The sequence below is a fragment of the Periplaneta americana genome, chromosome 6 (assembly GCF_040183065.1).
Source record: "Periplaneta americana isolate PAMFEO1 chromosome 6, P.americana_PAMFEO1_priV1, whole genome shotgun sequence".
Lineage (NCBI taxonomy): Eukaryota > Metazoa > Arthropoda > Insecta > Blattodea > Blattidae > Periplaneta > Periplaneta americana.
In genome coordinates, this window is record NC_091122.1 from 116,645,320 (window position 1) to 116,663,230 (window position 17,911).

Here is a 17,911-nt window from a genome sequence, read left to right on the forward strand (position 1 = left end):
AGCACTTCCTAATTTAGAGTAAAACGGGGGGGCATTGTTAAGTACATAGAATGTTATACAGCGCTCTGTTATTTAACAAACACACTTTGAACTTTTGATATCAGGGATAAAACGCAGAATATGTAACGCAAATGCTAGCTTCTACCTGCTCTGCATAGCAACACTCCACAATACGAACAGTTCAAGACCTCACTTTTGAATGCGCCTAGTAATCAGCATTAGGTGATTCATAGCAGCCCTGTAACGAGCATGGCGGCACGAGGACCGAATATTGTTCTCTGCGCATCAGGCAAATGGGAAGCTTTCTTTGCGTTTCCTCTACCTAATATACTCCAGGGACATAACAGGTTTTTTGTCTATGTTTTAACATGTGAACAATGTAAAGAGTAAACACAATATGCGGCATGTGTAATCCATGAAAACCACTCACATCTTCGTCCGACTCTTCCCTTTCACATGAATGATTTTTTTTTTTTTTTGGCCTAGCCAAAAGTGCCGTTGTTTTGATATTGCCGGTTATTTGGGTGCCAGATACGAGAGACTTAACTGTAATATTTAAAATTGTTTGTATTATAATGTGAAATAATTTGTATTAAGAATTATTGTCAAGTATACCTCCAAAGAAATATTATTTAACATGATTGTCGAAACATAAATTTCCTAAATAAATTATCCTAGTAGGACTATGTATTGCCTAGTATTAACTTTACATTACTTTAGTAACTTATTCCCTGTACAAAGTACACTCCCGACTGACGATTTTTCTTACACTCCCTCAAACCAAAGTGTTCACAAAGTGCACTCAGAAAACAGCAGTTTGTAACCTTACCAGTGCCCTTGACATGCCTGATATAAAGTATTTTATACTCGTTTTGTTGATACTCCTGAATTCGAAGCATGAATAGTTGCGTATATATTTTGATATTCAAAAGAAGCAAGTCATAAAGCTGTACACAAAATGGAATATTCATCTCACCATATCTCAAAATGGAGATTTTGAACTTCCTCCCTTCTGGCTTCTGAGATAAGATATGACTGGACACGAGTGCTGATGGACCAGTTTGATTGGGAGGTGGGCGACTTTTTTTTGTACATAGACCAGGCACTGGACTAAGCAATTATCGTCTTTTCATCCACATAAAAACCTGAATTAATAGCACTTAAATTCCAATGAACATATGAGAATAATGTCATATCATGACTGGGCTCCCAGGTGGCAGTTTTCTTTGGCACAGGGATACAAAAACTCGTACTCAAATACAATAAGTGTCTCAATTCAAGGGAGAGGTAGGATAACTATGTTGAGAAGTAGTCTAAGCCTCTGGTATACCGGTATATGTGTATATAATAAAATATTTTCCTCTCATCATTTGTTTTCTTAAAAGTCATTGGAAGGTGAAATCCGAACAGCCTTCATATTATACTCCAAATCAGCTGTAAGAAAAATTAAAAACCTCAGAGATGAAGATAATAGCGCACCACTGGCTTATTTTGTGTACTCTACTTTCAGTGAGGTTACTGGAGCACTTACTCCAGATTTGTTGCCATGATTCTTTCAATAGTAATGCAATGAAATTCTGCATATTCTGTAATGAAGAGTTAAAACTATTCTGTAGATGGTTTTAGAATTTTGAAAACATAAATCTATTCTATAAGATTTACTTCACAAAACAACCTAAACTACAGTATTTAAGTACTACAGTTAAATATGTAGTCAGGCAGAGTTGATTTTTGATATTTGCTGAATATGTGGTTTAAAGAAATTTTTAGTATAGTCAGAAATACTGCAGAAAGCCAGTCACTAAAAGTATAAAAAATCTATCTTAAGATGTTCTCATGACAATGGTAAGAAATTAAATGTTTACAAAACAAGTAGTATATTGTCGATGATTTTATGAAACCTATGTGACAATACAGAGCATAATATTTTAAAAGGAAGAAAAAATTAATTAAACAACAATAGGCCTACACTGGTTCTCGATGATGTCATCATAATCATCAACTGAATTATCTAATATTCTTATGCAGGCCTAATGATATTGAATTAATGTTTTCTTTGTCCTGAAAAAATTATGCTCTCTACTGTCACACAAGAGGTTTCATAAAATCAACGACAATATGCATCACTAGACCACTACTTTTGTTAAATTCAGCTACTGTATATTTAAAATCAAGAACAAATTATCAGAACAGATTGTATCAAAAATGTTGGTGTTTTGTAACTTTTTTTCCATAAATATTTTGACTTCATATACAGAGTGTAACAAAAAGGTACGGCCAAACTTTCAGGAAACATTCCTCAATCAATCAATCGATCAATCAATCAATCATCTTAATGTATCCAGCTGTTTGCTGACAACATAAAGTCCACTATAGTCTTTTCAGTTCTTGTTTTTCATAAGTAATGAGGGGTATTTTGATCGGTGTTCATTATAGATGCCTGTTGCTAGTAGCCAGAGTTCGGGTTGAAGTCAATATATACTGCAGGGCTGTGTCTTCTGCAACTGGTACTCATGATTTTAATTTACTTCTTTTGTGGTATATGAATGGACAGTACAGAAGAATGTGTTAAAGATCTTCATCATGATTATTACACCACAAACAAGTAGGAGTATCAGAAAGGTGAAATCGGTGTAGGTATAATTGTGTGACAATGTGACCTGTTCTGGCTCTTGTTAAAAATGTTTGAACATGTCTGGGCAGGTTTTTGTGCATGTGGTTTCTTTTGAACGGACTGTAAAATTTTTTCCTTTGTCAGAAGAGAGCCAATTGTTGATCCATAGGTTTATAAAATGAGACCTTACTGAAGCAAAGGCACTGGATAGAGATAACACTTGAAGAGGTCTTGGTTGCAAATCATATAGATCGATATTTTTAACATCCTGCATTTCTAAATTACTGGAACGCATTGTTCACAGAAGATTAATCTGGAGACTTGAAACTTTCAATCTTTTAAGCCCATATCAGTATGGCTATAGACCATCATGTGCCACAATTGAAGCTCTATTATCTTGCTCAAGAAATTTATAAAACATTCCTCACATGTAGAATAAGAAAATATGTTACATGGACATGGTTCCATAAATGCTTTATTTCCATGTTAGAACGTATTTTTTACAACCCTTCATAATACATTAATCATGGGAAACACACAGGAACAGAAGATACCAGAATATCACATGGAACTCTGTCGTGCATGAAATGTTTAATAAAATGCCCTCTTGGTTACGTCTGATTAGAATGTAGTTGTAATTCTTAGGTCCACCGCCAGTGTTTTGTGTTCCAATTGAATGTGACTCATTTCACTGCGTTACTAGCATGAAGCACGTAGTATCAACTGTTTATCAGTGTTCATCACAGACTTGGTTTCCAGTACAGTGCAATGGAAGTGTATTCAAATGAGAAGTTAGCAGATGCGCATTTGATTTATGGACTAGCATACAGTAATGGCTGTGGCACTCAACATTTGTATCAGGAGAGATTTCCTGAATGAAAGTGCCCCGACAGGAAGATGTTTGAAGCAATTGATCGTCGTCTTAGGGAGCATAGGTTGTTTAAGCCTGCTACTCGTGACTGGGGGAGGCCTAGAAGGACGAGGATACCTCAACTGGAGGAGGCAATTCTTCATGCAGTTGACAACTCTAGTGTCAGCGTAAGACAATTAGTTGCAACAGGTAATGTTGACGACATGACTGTCTGGAGCGTGTTACATGAGAACCTGCTGTAGCCATACCATTCAAAGTGTGTGCAGGCACTGTCAGCAGATGACTTTTCTGCACAGGTACACTTCTGCAAATTGTTTATTCAACACTGTGTCAACCCTGACTTTAGTGCAACTGAACTGTTCACAGATGAGGCTTTGTTTCAATGTGATCAGATTGCAAATTTTCACAATCAACACATATAGGCTGACGTGAATCCGAAGGCAATTGTTGAATCACGTCATCAACAAAGATTTTCTGTCAATGTTTGGGTCAGCATTATTGGTGACTTTTTGTTAGGGCCTCATGTTCTTCCACTCAGGCTCAATGGACAAACTTACCATGCTTTCTTAGAGAGTACTCTATTTGTTCTGCTAGAAGATGTGTCTTTACCAGTACGACGAAACATGTACTTCATGCACGATGGAGCTCCTTCTCATTTCAGTGTTAATGTTGGTCAGTTTCTAAATAACAGATTCCGTGACAGATGGATGGGTAGAGGTGGACCAATTCCTTGGCCTCCACGCTCTCCAGACCTAAACCCATTAGACTTTTATTTGTGAGGACATTTGAAAGCTATTGTGTATGGAACCCTGGTACAAGATGCAGAGAGTCTTTGTGCCCGTATTGTGGAAGGCTGTGCAACAATACGCAATTCTCCAGGGATACATACGCGCATCTGGGATTCAATATGATGGCGGATTGATGCTCACGGAGGACATTTTGAACATTTCATGTAAAAAAGAGTTTCATGTGGTATGCTGGTATGGTCTGTTCCTGTGTGTTTCCCCATGATTAATGTATTGTGAAGAGTTGTAGAAAATGAGTTCTAACATGGAAATAAAGCATTTGCAGAACCATGTCCATATAACATATTTTTTCTTCTATGTGTGAGGAATGTTTCCTGAAAGTTTGGCCGTACCTTTTGTTACACCATGTATAAACATGCAATCAGAATGTTAGGTCTAATATAGATTATAACTTTTATTTTGGACAAAATACATTTTCAACATGTTATTCTGTTGTAGATAGATCAAAATTGGAATAAGCATCTGTTATTTGGAATTCCATTGTAACAACAAACTCCATAAAATTAGAAAGCATATAATGCAATTTAATATTATGTTCATGCAGATATCAAGATGGCATTTTTTATTTTTTAAATTGTAACTCTACATTCTTAATGACAATATCTACATGCTCTCTTTTTCTTTAAAGTTTTAAAGAAAATATACACTGGAAATTATTTCTGAGAAATGTTGGCTCATTATGTCTCTGAAATGTATGACAACTCATACTATATGAAAATTTCTACACATCTTTCCCCATTTGACTGATGTATTAAAATTGCAAACTTATACTATAAAAGTTATGATCCCTTCATCAAGATTATCTGAAATACAGAAAAAGCATTAATTAATTAATTATTCTTTTTTATTTCTTTGTACCATTTGTAATTTTATGTAATAATATTAAATTGTTAGTGCCAACATACTGGTAGCATGTAAATAAAATATAAAAGTAAAAAATTAATTAAACAAACAGTGAATGCAAAATACTGACCTTCCTCTGAAAGAATTGCCTCGCAATGGCCTGTGAGCACCTCTGCTAAGACTCCTGTTCAGGTGCACGCCACCTCTAAGGTGCGGTCTTATATGGGGTGCATTCCCCTGCAACAGTCCCAGTGAGTGAGCCTCCATCTTAAGCTCAGCCACTTTTCGCTGCAGCTCTGAAGTGTCGCCTCCCTCCTGCTGCTTTGTGAACAAGTCCAACTCTGCATCAAGAATCTCTCGCTGTGCCTGCAACACAACAAAATCCTTTTTCTCTCAGCTTCTGTTGTTCTCGTAAGAAATTCTGATATCAAACATAGAAGTAGCAAGTCAACACATTTTTCAAAGAAGTATGGCGAAGGTAATTCGCACAGATTCTCTCACCTATATAAATAAACTTACCTCTTCTTTGCTCTTCTTGACTAGAACTGGTGATGAGGCATTCTGCTGCTTGACACTTCCTGTACTGCTTGCATTAGACACACTAGGACTGCCCTGTGCCACTCCAATGGATAAGTCTTTGCGAATCTTTTCAATGCTCTCCTGTTAAATAAACCATCACACATCATTCTCACTGTGGTGATGCATTACCACACATCTTTTAACAGCTGTAGCCTATACCTGAAGCAGGCACTCGTTCTTGTTTCCTATCATGGAAGAATATTTGAAATGATACATGTATAAGCATAATGTATTCCTATTACTGTACATAAATCATGTTTCATACAGCCAAATGCTCAAGAACTGAGTTATAGAGATATAATTTGATGAGTTATTCAATGGCACTCTATCAAATGCATGGATATCTACATGTAGCAATAATGGAATGTGTGATAGCGACATGGTAATTGGCAGGATTAATCAGTAGATTCGTCAAGTAATTTCCTGACATTCGCCATACTTTGGGAAAACCTCAACAAAAAAACTAATAATCACTGAGATGCCAACTTTCAAGAAACTGCAATTACATATGACTATTAGTTCTTACTAATTTGGAGTCCCTCTTCATATACAGTCCCTGATGTATGATCTGCATCTACACCAGATATTTTGGGTGGAGGTTGAAGCCACATACTTTAAGTTGTATAGCTGAATTATCTATTCTGCACTTTGCAGTTGCTGTCTTGTAAAAATACTTTGACGACAAGGTTTCCCTTTCAAAATCATACACATTTTTAGAACTAAAGGCCATTCCACTTAGCAGACTTGAATTTCTCTTCACAATGTATTTAAATGGGAGCCTAGTGGTCCTGAGTGGTTTTTAACCTGCCGAAGATTAAAACCTATTTAAAATCTCAGCAAAAGCCATTTATTCCTATGGAGTCCAATATATGCATGTCCTTGTCGTGGTCCCTAGTTAGCACTAAGCATATATGGGTGAAAAAGCGAGTTCCCGACACTATAATCGGGACCCTTCGGCTATGGGAGAAAACTCAGACAGAAAATCACCATCCGCATAGGATAGCTGTGCAGTTGGGCATGGTGGTTAGTGGCCCCATCCTGGAAAAACCTTTTGCTCAGAAACTTGAAGGAAAATTAGCTGGACAGTCCAAATTATGGCGAACTGGAAAAGGGAAAAAGGTACATGATTTACGGACTTACACATGGAATGTGTTGATCATGAAGGACATCAGAAAGCTTGGAATTAAGAACTGGTGGATGGTGGCCAAGGAAAGGGATTCATGATGAAGGATCCTGAAAGAAGTCGAGGCTTGAACTGAACTGTAGTGCTGCTGATGAATGAATGTATTTAAATGAAATATAGCAGAAAGTGGCATGTAGAATAGGATTCATGAGCTAGAACATTTATTTCACTGCAGGAACAGAACTTATTGTTTCAGTTATAATTGTATGTTCTCGTTTAGTCTTCGTGAAAAGCACATGAACCATATCCATTTTTGCCAGTGCAATTTATTTGAAGTTATTGCTGAAATAGTACATATACAGAAAATTACAATTCAATAATACGAATCTAGAACAATTAGTAAATCGTCACACTAACCTGCAGCTTCTTTATAGTCGTCATGAGGGCTTCTCGCTGCTCAGACGCTACACCACCCTTCTCTAACCTCTCAATCAAAAGCTTCTGTTGAGCCAACTGCTTATCCAGCAGGTCCTGCTTCCTTTTTCTCAAGTCTGCAGTTATCTTCAATGCCTCCTACACATACAAATAAAAGGTACAGTGTCCCAAGAGCAGAGTTCTCAGTGGTTTAGCATTACACTAAATATTTCACTTGCAGGTAAAGAATAACTATTAGAGTTTAATATTGTGTGCGTGTGTGTGTGTGTGTGTGTGTGTGTGTGGTCGAATACGTATTTATTTTATTGTTTAGTTAGTGTCTAATGCTAAGCACTTGACATACACATTTCGATCAGTTGTTTAATGAAGTTGTAATGGTGGAACTGGCGATATAGACACTATTTAACAAGATTAGTCCAAAGATTTGATATGATAGGGGTTTTCAAATAGTGGTATGTGGAAGGTTGGTAAGTGATAGGTATTTAATATCACAAGATTTCAAAAGTGCGCTGAATCTGCAGACAATATAAACATTCGAATTTTATAAACGTAATACTTGCGATAGATACTTAATATTACCTTTCATGAGGTCAGAACTTTATTCCGTTAGATTCAAAGTACATGAGGAACTATTTGGTTTGACAGAAAATGGAAGCACTAGAAGAAATGATATATTGGTCTATAAAAGCAAATCTGATATTGGCTTAGTGATCAACCCAACTGTTTGCTTTGAAAGTTACAGCAGTTACTTGATGATGCTGATAAAGAAAAGAAAAGTATTTACGAGCAACCATTCCCTATTATTTAGAAAAATACAAACTTAGAGAAATCAAAGTAATAGGTCTTATGATAGGAGTGAGAGGAACTATTCCTCATTTTGTAAAATTATTTTGGCAAATACATAATATAAAAATCCATAAATTAAAATTTACTGTGTTGTTAGCTCTTAAAGGATCCATAGTTCTTTTAAGAAATCATTGTCATAACTTACAGCTGTAAAAATTATGGTTTATTTAATGATGTTCACAACTGTTGAGCAGAGTGCGAATTAACGGGGGAGATGGGGAGGATTTCCCCCTGTAGTAAAGTTATTCCCCTCTCATAAATTCATATTAACATCCCTGCCAGGGATAACTTCTATCCTCCCTCACAAAATGTAATTGTTTTAATACGAATACATGTACTTCATAAAGTATAAAATAAGCAAAGAAAATGATACTGATGTATTATCATCACTGGCAAACTGACAACAATCAATAACTTAGGAATTACACATCTTATCTTAAGCCTGCTCAGGGATATAATTATTATGATGATCAAGATGCAAGACAAGTAACTCATTGTGACCAGGCATTGAGCCGTACAGAATGAGGATAATAATAATTTTACGCATGGTATTCTCTATCTAGGATTCTATCCCCTCCTCTTCAAATATCTTAATTCGCACCCTGCTGCCGAGGTTATATCAGTGTCGCCAGTATGCTGGAATTTTGTCCTGCAGGCATAATATCATTTTCAGCAAATTAATGAAACTGAACTGTACAGAAACACGTAAAAGCATAATGAGAAAACATGTCATTTTTGTGACACTCATTTTTCTAAATGTTTGGAAATAACATGAAAGGATTGTAATGTATTTACTACTTTCTGCAATTTTTTTTTACTGAAAGTGAATTTTTTCGGGGACAAGATAGTAGTAATCTGTGCATAGAGAGCAAAAGTCATGATTAGTTAACATTCTGGGTTCATAGGTTATGGTATGTAAAATAAAACAATCCAGCATCATCCACAGACAAGCTTTGACCTCATCGAATTTATCAAATGACCTCAATAATGCACATAATGTGGCAATTAAAGCTGTGGACACTGAAAATCAAATGCCTGAAATGCCCGCATGTTTTATTTCTACATTCACCTCAGTGCTGAACACAAGGACCTCTTTTTTTTTCCATACTGAATTGCATCAGATATCGAAAGGAAACAAGTTGGGAGGGATGAATGAAATTAAGAAGGCAGTAGTGAAAGTATTCCTTTAGGATAAGGAAAAAACAATTTGCATTTACATTTTCTTACTTTTTAAGCCTCTGGATAATCTCAACCTGAAGCTGTAAGACAAAAACTCTAACTTTGTTACTCCATACGATTCTAATAAAGCCTTTCTGGAAAAAACATTCGATTATGAACGCATTGTCTTTATACAAAGAGATCTAGATTCTCAGCTTTCACTGTCTCAAATGAACTTCTTGATGGCAGAAGTGGCTAGTCAGGTTTGACTGAGCTCACTTGAACAAGAATTAATCACTAGTTCTCAGATATCCCTTCAGAAAATTGACGGTACAAACACGCAAAAAATCCCTTAAACAATGATATTCATTTACTACCACAGTTCTTTCAGGCGAGAATTACAGAAATGAGCTAGGCATGAATTTAGTTATTAATACTGGTGAAAAGTCTGAAAGACCTGGTTTTTCAACCACAATGATCTTATATTCTGAAGATGTGTTGAAACACAGCACCAAAGAATTTGAAGAAAACAATCAACACCATCCATCTTACTAATTTTTATTTCAACTTATTTCCGTATCCCCAACTTTCTAGGTTAAAGGAAAACTAAGACAACTTTTCCCCCGTCTGCACTTAATTTAACTAAAATGAATTTGATAAGTTAAATTACCTCATCATATGTAATTTAAAAAGTTTAAATGTAAGGAGAGTATATACTGTCCAAGATGTACCAAGTGGAATTAAAGAAGTTTGGGAACCACTTCAATAACATCTGAACAGAAGAGTATATTTTTTTTTCGATTATTTGCAGTTCCACAATTAAAAATAATGTTATGAACATCACAATGTTTACATCCCATATGAATTTGTAGTTGAGGTGATCACACCAACTTCATAGCATACCTTCCTCTTTTCCTCCTGCTTCTTTTTTAGAGTTTCTTTCACTGCCAATATCTCCTGCGTTTTCTTGATAGCTGCAGCTGCAGCAGAAACCTACAAACAAAAAACATAGGTACTTATTACACCATACAAATTCCTGAAAATAAACACGGTACAAATTATACATTATCAAGATGCATTTTCACTAACGACAGTGCTAAATCAACTTTAATTTATTTCAGTAAAATTATGAGAAAGCAGAAATTGTGATGTAATTATTCACTCATTGAAGTCACGCAGATAATATATATTGACTCTTTTTAGCTGGTTCTGGGCAGAAAACTATTATCATGGGAATACAATATTCAGTATGAGTAATGATATATTAAAAGGAGAGGGAGGCAGATTATCACATCAATTACATCCAAGCAACTCGCACATTGTTCAGTGGTGGTTTCTGGCTTGGGTGCAGGTTTGTGCAACTGCTGCTTTTACCACTACTTTTATTATATCCTTTCACATGAATCGACATTGAATTAATCTTGCAGTGTAGGCTTTCACGGCCGGAGTCTATAGATGTAGATTCATTTTCCGGGCTGAGAGGCCGTGGTCTATTAGTTGGTTTTATACCAGACGTTTCGTCTGCAACTGCGGCAGACATCTTCAGTGGAGTGGTATCCGAGGTCGCAAGACTCTTCTCGGCGTACCTGAGGCAACTGATCCTGCAGCTTATCTGCTGTCCGCCGGAGTTTACAGGATTCCGTGTTCGTGTGGGAAGGTCTACATCGGTACTACACAGCGGAGCGTCAGGACGAGACTGACAGAACATAATAGGAATTGCCGCCTAGGACAGATCGACAAATCGGCAGTGGCAGCACATGCCTATCAAGAGGGCGATCACAATATAAGATTCAAGGACACGGACATCTTGAGCACGACGACGCACTTCTTCCCCCGTCTACATAGAGAAGTGATCGAAATACATAAACATAACAACTTTAATCGCAAGGAAGAAGGCGTAAAGCTAAACAAGTGTTGGTACCCGGTCCTAAACAGAACAGATAAGAAGCCACTACAACAAAAGGATGGAACCCAGAACGGGAGCAGCGAACAAAGCGGCGCGGACCGCAGCGACAACAGGCCTCGGCCCGCGAGCCGCACTATAAATACGCCCGCACAACCAGACACAGGATCAGTTGCCTCAGGTACGCCGAGAAGAGTCCTGCGACCTCGGATACCACTCCACTGAAGATGTCTGCCTCAGTTGCAGACGAAACGTCTGGTATAAAACCAACTAATAGACCACGGCCTCTCAGCCCGGAAAATGAATCTACATCTACGACATTGAATTGCTACTTCTCCCAATAACATTCAAATTAATTCTTTCTGAGCAGCAATTTGTTTCAAGCTCTCCACAATCAACAGCAACATAACATCATTAGCATTCAGTACTGCACGGTATGGCAATTGCTCTGCCACCAAGCAGACAATGGGCATTCTCACTTGTTTCTCATGCATGTGCATCTAGTTTGTTTCTTTCATAACTAAAGCCACTATGCTTTTAATTGCTATTGTCAAACGCCTGGCATTAGAAAAGAACAACAACGTATTGAATATTGATATTACATTATGTAGTTTTCGAGAAAAAATGCAATTAAAGTTTTCATTTGTTTTCTTAGCAACTATAAGAAAGATTTAGATATTCAAGAAGCACTGTGTAAAATTACGTCCTAGTTCAGTACGTAAAAAAAGCCTACAGGTAGTGCAAGATGTCAAAACATAGAAATGCAATTTTTAAACCGCAAATTCGTTATTTTGTTCTCCTGTAAAATTTCCTTTCACAACTTTAGGTCCCTTTTCGTGCAACGGGTCACATATACTTTCATTATATTATGGAGACATACAAAATTACCACACAGCATACCTTAACTCAGAAGTCAGAAGAAAGTATGTACAAAATCCACATTTAGGGATATGGTGAGATGAATGTTCCAGTTTGCATACTTCCTTTGAATATCGTAATTATCCATCCCAGCAATTCGGGAGTACTAACATCAAAACAAGCATAAAATACTATATATGAATCTTCCATAACCTGAAAATCCATGTTTTGATTCTTACTTCCTTTTGCCTTCTGAATCTGTATGATAATATGCCAGGTAAAATTTAATATATTTGAATGGTATATTATTATTTCTCTTCTGTATGACCCCCAAAATGTTTACATGTTTCAGCTCCTCTGATAAAATCCTATCCACAGCTAATTACATATAGTCAGTTTAATTAAAACCATCCTGTATTTGTGTTTTTATACATGTTTTAAGATGTCTCAGAACTTCGTAAGTAATATTTCTTATTCTCTTAGCTCTGTTCGGTTATAATTATTAAAGTATGAAAGAGGGTACTAATTGTACCCATAGTATCTTATGCCAGGTTAATGGTTGTTACCAAGGCAATGTTCATTTTAAAGTCGCAAAAACAAAAATGGCCACAATAAAGTTAAAAATATTCAAACTTTTCAACATTAGTGGAAACAAAATTATAATAGCACCTGCAGTTCGAAGATTTGTAAAATAGAGGGTACTGTATTGTATTTATTAACATTCCATGGCATTCGTACATTGCTTCACAGCTAGCATATGGAACAAGTCAAAAAAAACTTAATACTATTATAAAGTCTTAATTTATAGGCACAGTCTAGTTGAAATATATACAGAAGAAGTTTACAATATGTTGTTGTTGTTCTCTAATGCCAGGCGTTTGACAATAAAGTCATTTAACCTCTTGCACTCCAATATTTTTCAAAGATATTATCATGACCAGCAACTGAAGCACAGATTTTGAGGTGTTCCGAATCCATTTCTTGGTTTGAGTTGCACAATGGACAGTTAGGGGACTGATATATTCCAATTCTATGCAGGTGTTTGGCCAAACAATCATGGCCTGTTGCCAATCTAAATGCAGCTACAGACGATTTTCGTGGTAAATCGGGAATTAACTGTGGATTTTGTTGCAGAGAGTTCCATTTTTTCCCTTGGGATTGAGTTATCAAATTTTGTTTGTTGAAGTCTAAGTATGTAGATTTAATAAATCTCTTCACAGAGTAATACGTAGATTTAGTAACAGGTCTGTGAGTAGCAGTGCTGCCCTTCTTTGCTAAAGCATCCACATTCTCGTTTCCCAGGATTCCACAATGGGATGGTATCCATTGGAATACAATTCTTTTATTGAGTGATATTAATTGAGAGAGCATTTTAGTTATTTCTGCTGTTTGAGATGAAGGTGTGTGTTTAGAGACTATTGATAGAATAGCTGCTTTGGAGTCTGACAATATAACTGCATTCCTAAATTTACTGATGTGGCATAGAAGATTCCTGAGACTTTCACTTATTGCAATGATTTCTCCATCAAAACTTGTTGTTCCATACCCAAGAGATCTATAAAGTGAGAAGAAACAGCACGTAACACCTGCACCGGCACCTTGATCAAGGATCCGTCAGTGTATAAATGAAGCCAGTTTTGTGGAGGGTATCTAATATTAATTGTTTCTAAAGACAATTGTTTTAGTATTTCAGTGTTTACTTCTGATTTCAGTATTTCTTCTGTTAAATTTAGATTATATTCTATATTTAATAGAGTTAAAGGGTTTGGTTTAATTTGTAAGTTTTCTTTTAAATTCGGGATATTGATTTTCTGTTTTAATTCTTAAACAATGGATATGAAACTTTTTTGAGTTTTCAATCTACAGAGAGGACTGTATGAATGCCAATTGTTTCCTGGTAATCTAATAAGTTTTTCATATTGAATCAGTGCTTTTTCTTCTATTGTCATTTTGATGCTGTTAATATTAGTGAGGAATCTCATAGAATCTATTGGAGTTGTTTTGATTCCACCAGTAATGAGTCTGAGAGCTTGGTTTTGAACATATTCTATTTCGTTTATGAAAGGTGAAGTAATTAAAATTTCTCCGCAGTATGTCAGCACTGGCTGTATAAACATTTTGTATGTAGTGTTCAAAGTATTCCTAGAGCATCCCCATTTCTTTCCTGCTAGTCTTTTTAGAAGGGAGAATCTTTTACGAGCTTTTTCAGAAATGTATTTCAAATGGTTGCTCCATGTTAACTTACTATCGAAAATAACTCCAAGATATTTGGATTCATAAGTCCTAGGAAGGTGTTGGCCATTGTATTGGATATTGAATTCTCTTTCTTTTTTACCAAGTGAAAATATTTGGTAATTACTTTTGCTTAAATTGAGTGTCATCAAATTTGATGTATTCCATTCATGTAGTTGATTTAGAGCTTTAAGAGCAGAATTTTGAATTTTGTCTCTATGTCTGTAAGATCTGGAAGTCCACAAAACTATATCATCTGCAAATAGTGCTGTTTTCATGTTTGATTCCTCTAGGAGGGAGGGTAAGTCATTTATATAAATATTGAATAAAGTTGTGCTGAGGACAGCGCCCTGAGGTAGACCTCGATATGTTTGTCTGTAACTAGAAAGTGAGTTATTGAATCTAGTGGCAATGAATCGTTGACTAAGGAATTCTGATATCCATCTGAACATATTGCTGGAGATATTACAAGCTGAACTAAAGGGAGGGGCTACTCATCAATTAGCACTGGTCAGCTTGATGAGTTAATGACTGAATTTGGTATAAGTTTCCTCTAACCCAGGCATGTCAAAACCCTGCACATTGTGCAGTCGCGCACATTGTGCAACTGTCTCTGTGCGATGTGCACTCTCTATTCCCCTGCCTGGAGGGAGTGAATCGCCTTGGAGGGGAACGCGACAGGGCTATACAGACCTGCAACAGCTTTTGTTTCAGTAACACAGTTTCAGTACGAGTGCCGATTTAGCTGTGTCTGTGAATGAGTTATAATAAATGAAGTGAGGAGTTCACAGATAACGGTGAAGAGAAATTACGAATCATATAACAAAATTGTTATAATGTTTTCCTCAGCCAACAATAATAATTATTTTAAAATGAAAGGCTTTCATCAGCCTATGTCGAGGTAATAGTGTTGTGAGGTGACAATTTAGATCAGATTAGTAAAGTTCTCAAAATATGATATTGTCAGCGCTTATTTCTTAATCAGTACTCTCACAGCAAAACGTACTTGACAATGGCGTTGTTTTGGAGTCTGTACTAACACAGCCATCAAAGGTTAGACGAATTACGACTTTCATTTCATAAACTGGTAAGTGATGAGAAAATAGTGAGGAATGCATGTGAGGCTTTTGAGTTTGTAAGGAGAGAAGAAAACAACTATTTGCAAGACGAAAAATTTTCTGGAAAAATATATAATGGCAAATTTTCCATCTCACGTCACAATATTAATTCAATACTTATATTAATAAATCTTTAAATCTGACATAAAGAGAATATCGTCGCTTCACACCTTGTGAACTACAGTTTTAATTTCTTTCAGCAACGCTCCCAACTTTTCGATACTTGCTCTCAACGTTTTCAAATAAACTATATGTGAATTTAAATTCTAAGCTTAATTTATATTTATTAATATTAATATTAATTTATATTGACATACAGCAAAAAAATGATTTCAGTGTAAAAACTTCACAATGTCCTACTGCATGTAATTAATTGGGAGTATAATATTTTCTTCAACATTTGTGCACCAGTGGTCACAGTAAATAATAATGCTTGAACAATGGAAGAGTAGGGTCTATTACTTTAAAATAATTAGTACCTACTACGTAAAATCAAATACTTGTTCGTTTCTTGTTGTTTCGAAATTACTGCAACTTATTTTTCTTCAAATACTGTATAAAAATCATATTAATAAATTATGCTTTACAAACCACTACTTTGTGAAGTATAACTGAGTAAGCCTAAAGTTTCTTGTATTACAATTGTCAAATATAGACACTGATAATAACTGTTTTTTTCCTTCTGCTAACTATGTTTATAATGTCCAAATGTCTATTTAATCCAACCCTAGAAGCGCAGAATAGATTATTGTACACCCCTCCAGCTAAGAACGGGTAAGAGCAACGCTTGATTGATGCAACCTGCACAGACCGGCGATCCGCGCACATAACTGCACATTTAGAATCTGATTTCTGACATGCCTGCTCTAACCAATACCTAATTCCCTCTTTACCCTTTCCTATCCAGTCCTCTGACTGAACTCTTACTTTCTTCGACCCTGACGGCATTAGAGCATTCGAGGCCTAGGGGTTCATTTCCCTTTCCTTCCTCCTCTTTCTACTTTTCTGTTCCTAGTGCTGACCTGCTATGGCACTAAAATCGTCCTCCAGTGGCTTAAGGAGGGAAAGCTGGTGATCAACAAGATCTCCCAGCTAGGTCCAATGGACCCGTCGACCAACAGCAGGTGTGGTCTTCCAGACATTCTGGGGGTTGTGTGTGAATGAAGTAGCCACCAAAACGTTAAAATATGGTGTTCACTTAAATCGGCTACAACTTGCCATTTTTCACTCCAATATGAAATGAGTACCATTAAGGTAAAATTATCCGGAGGTAAAATAGTCCCCCAATCGGATCTCCGGGCGGGGACTACTTTAATGGTACAGAATCAACTAAACATCTTACAATGGAATGCTGGCGGTATAACATCAGCCAAGAAGTTTACAATATAGTTTACTAGTACAACACAAAGTTTTAGTATTAATTTCATGAAGCATTGTTGAATGTCATGAATACACCTACAGAATAGAAGGTGTGAGAAATTAGGTACTTCTTTACTTTGACCCTAAATAATCTTATGTTTTGAGTTTCATTTTTTATATCGCTAGGGAGGCTATTAAAAATTTTTACTGCCATATAACGCACTCCTTTTTGATAGCACAATAGACTTGCTGATGGAGTATGAAAGTAATTTTTTGACGTGTATTTATGCTATGAACTGTTGAATTAGTTACAAAGTTTTCACGATTACATACGAGAAAGATTATTAATGAAGAAATATATTGACAAGCCATGGGCATTATTTGTATTTTTTTTTAATAGTCCTGCATGGTTCCCTAGATTTGGCACCTAGCATTATACTAATCACACTTTTTTGTAGTAGGAATATACTGTTACTATCTGTGGAATTTCCCCAGAATATTATTCCAAAACTCATTACCGAGTGGAAGTATGCAAAGTATATTGTTTTTAAGGTACCGGTATTGATATTTACTATCTTTTGCATAGATCTAATAGCAAAACATGCTGAATTTGGGGGTTATTTCTTTAATATGATTTTTCCAACTTAACACATTATCTATTTTTAAATCAAGAAATTTGGTTGTTTTTCTAATAGGAACCAATTGTTAATTATTGCGCTTGAAATTTGCGAGGTTAAATTTGGACAGGATTTAAATTGAATTATGTTAGTTTTGTTACAATTTAATACTAATTTACTGACTGAGAACCACTCACATATTTCGAAGAGAATTTCCTCTGTTGAAGATTGGAATGTGTTGGAGTTACTGGCTGTAATTACTATACTTGTGTCATCTGCAAATAATATGGGATGACCTACATCTTCTATTAGGAGGGCAAGATCATTTATGAACACTAGAAAAAGTAAGGAACCTAATATTGATGCTTGAGGAATTCCATTAATAATAGTTCGTCATGTCTAACTAGATTTCATAGGGTGAATCTATACTAATAATAAATTTGTAGCCGAAATTTTTCTGGTAATTTTCAATTTTCCAAAAATAATTGGTCCTAACAGATATAATTAACCGCCCTGAAACCGAAAATCGCTTTTTTGAAATTTTTGTTT

The 17,911-nt window shown here is 35.9% G+C and overlaps 1 protein-coding gene across 3 annotated transcripts in view; it reads right to left on the reverse strand.

Moving 5' to 3' along the window:
* Positions 1 to 17,911, reverse strand: part of swm (Zinc finger protein swm) — a 101,083-nt gene that overhangs the window by 20,614 nt on the left and 62,558 nt on the right. For 2 of the 3 annotated variants that reach the window (XM_069828791.1, XM_069828789.1), the window contains 4 exons: positions 10,179 to 10,268; positions 7,254 to 7,409; positions 5,654 to 5,794; positions 5,265 to 5,518 (listed from right to left, as the gene is read on the reverse strand). In XM_069828791.1, coding sequence (XP_069684892.1) covers positions 5,265 to 5,518; positions 5,654 to 5,794; positions 7,254 to 7,409; positions 10,179 to 10,268 — 641 coding nt within the window. The remainder of the gene's footprint in view (positions 1 to 5,264; positions 5,519 to 5,653; positions 5,795 to 7,253; positions 7,410 to 10,178; positions 10,269 to 17,911) is intronic. The other variant, XM_069828790.1, reaches the window with a different exon arrangement.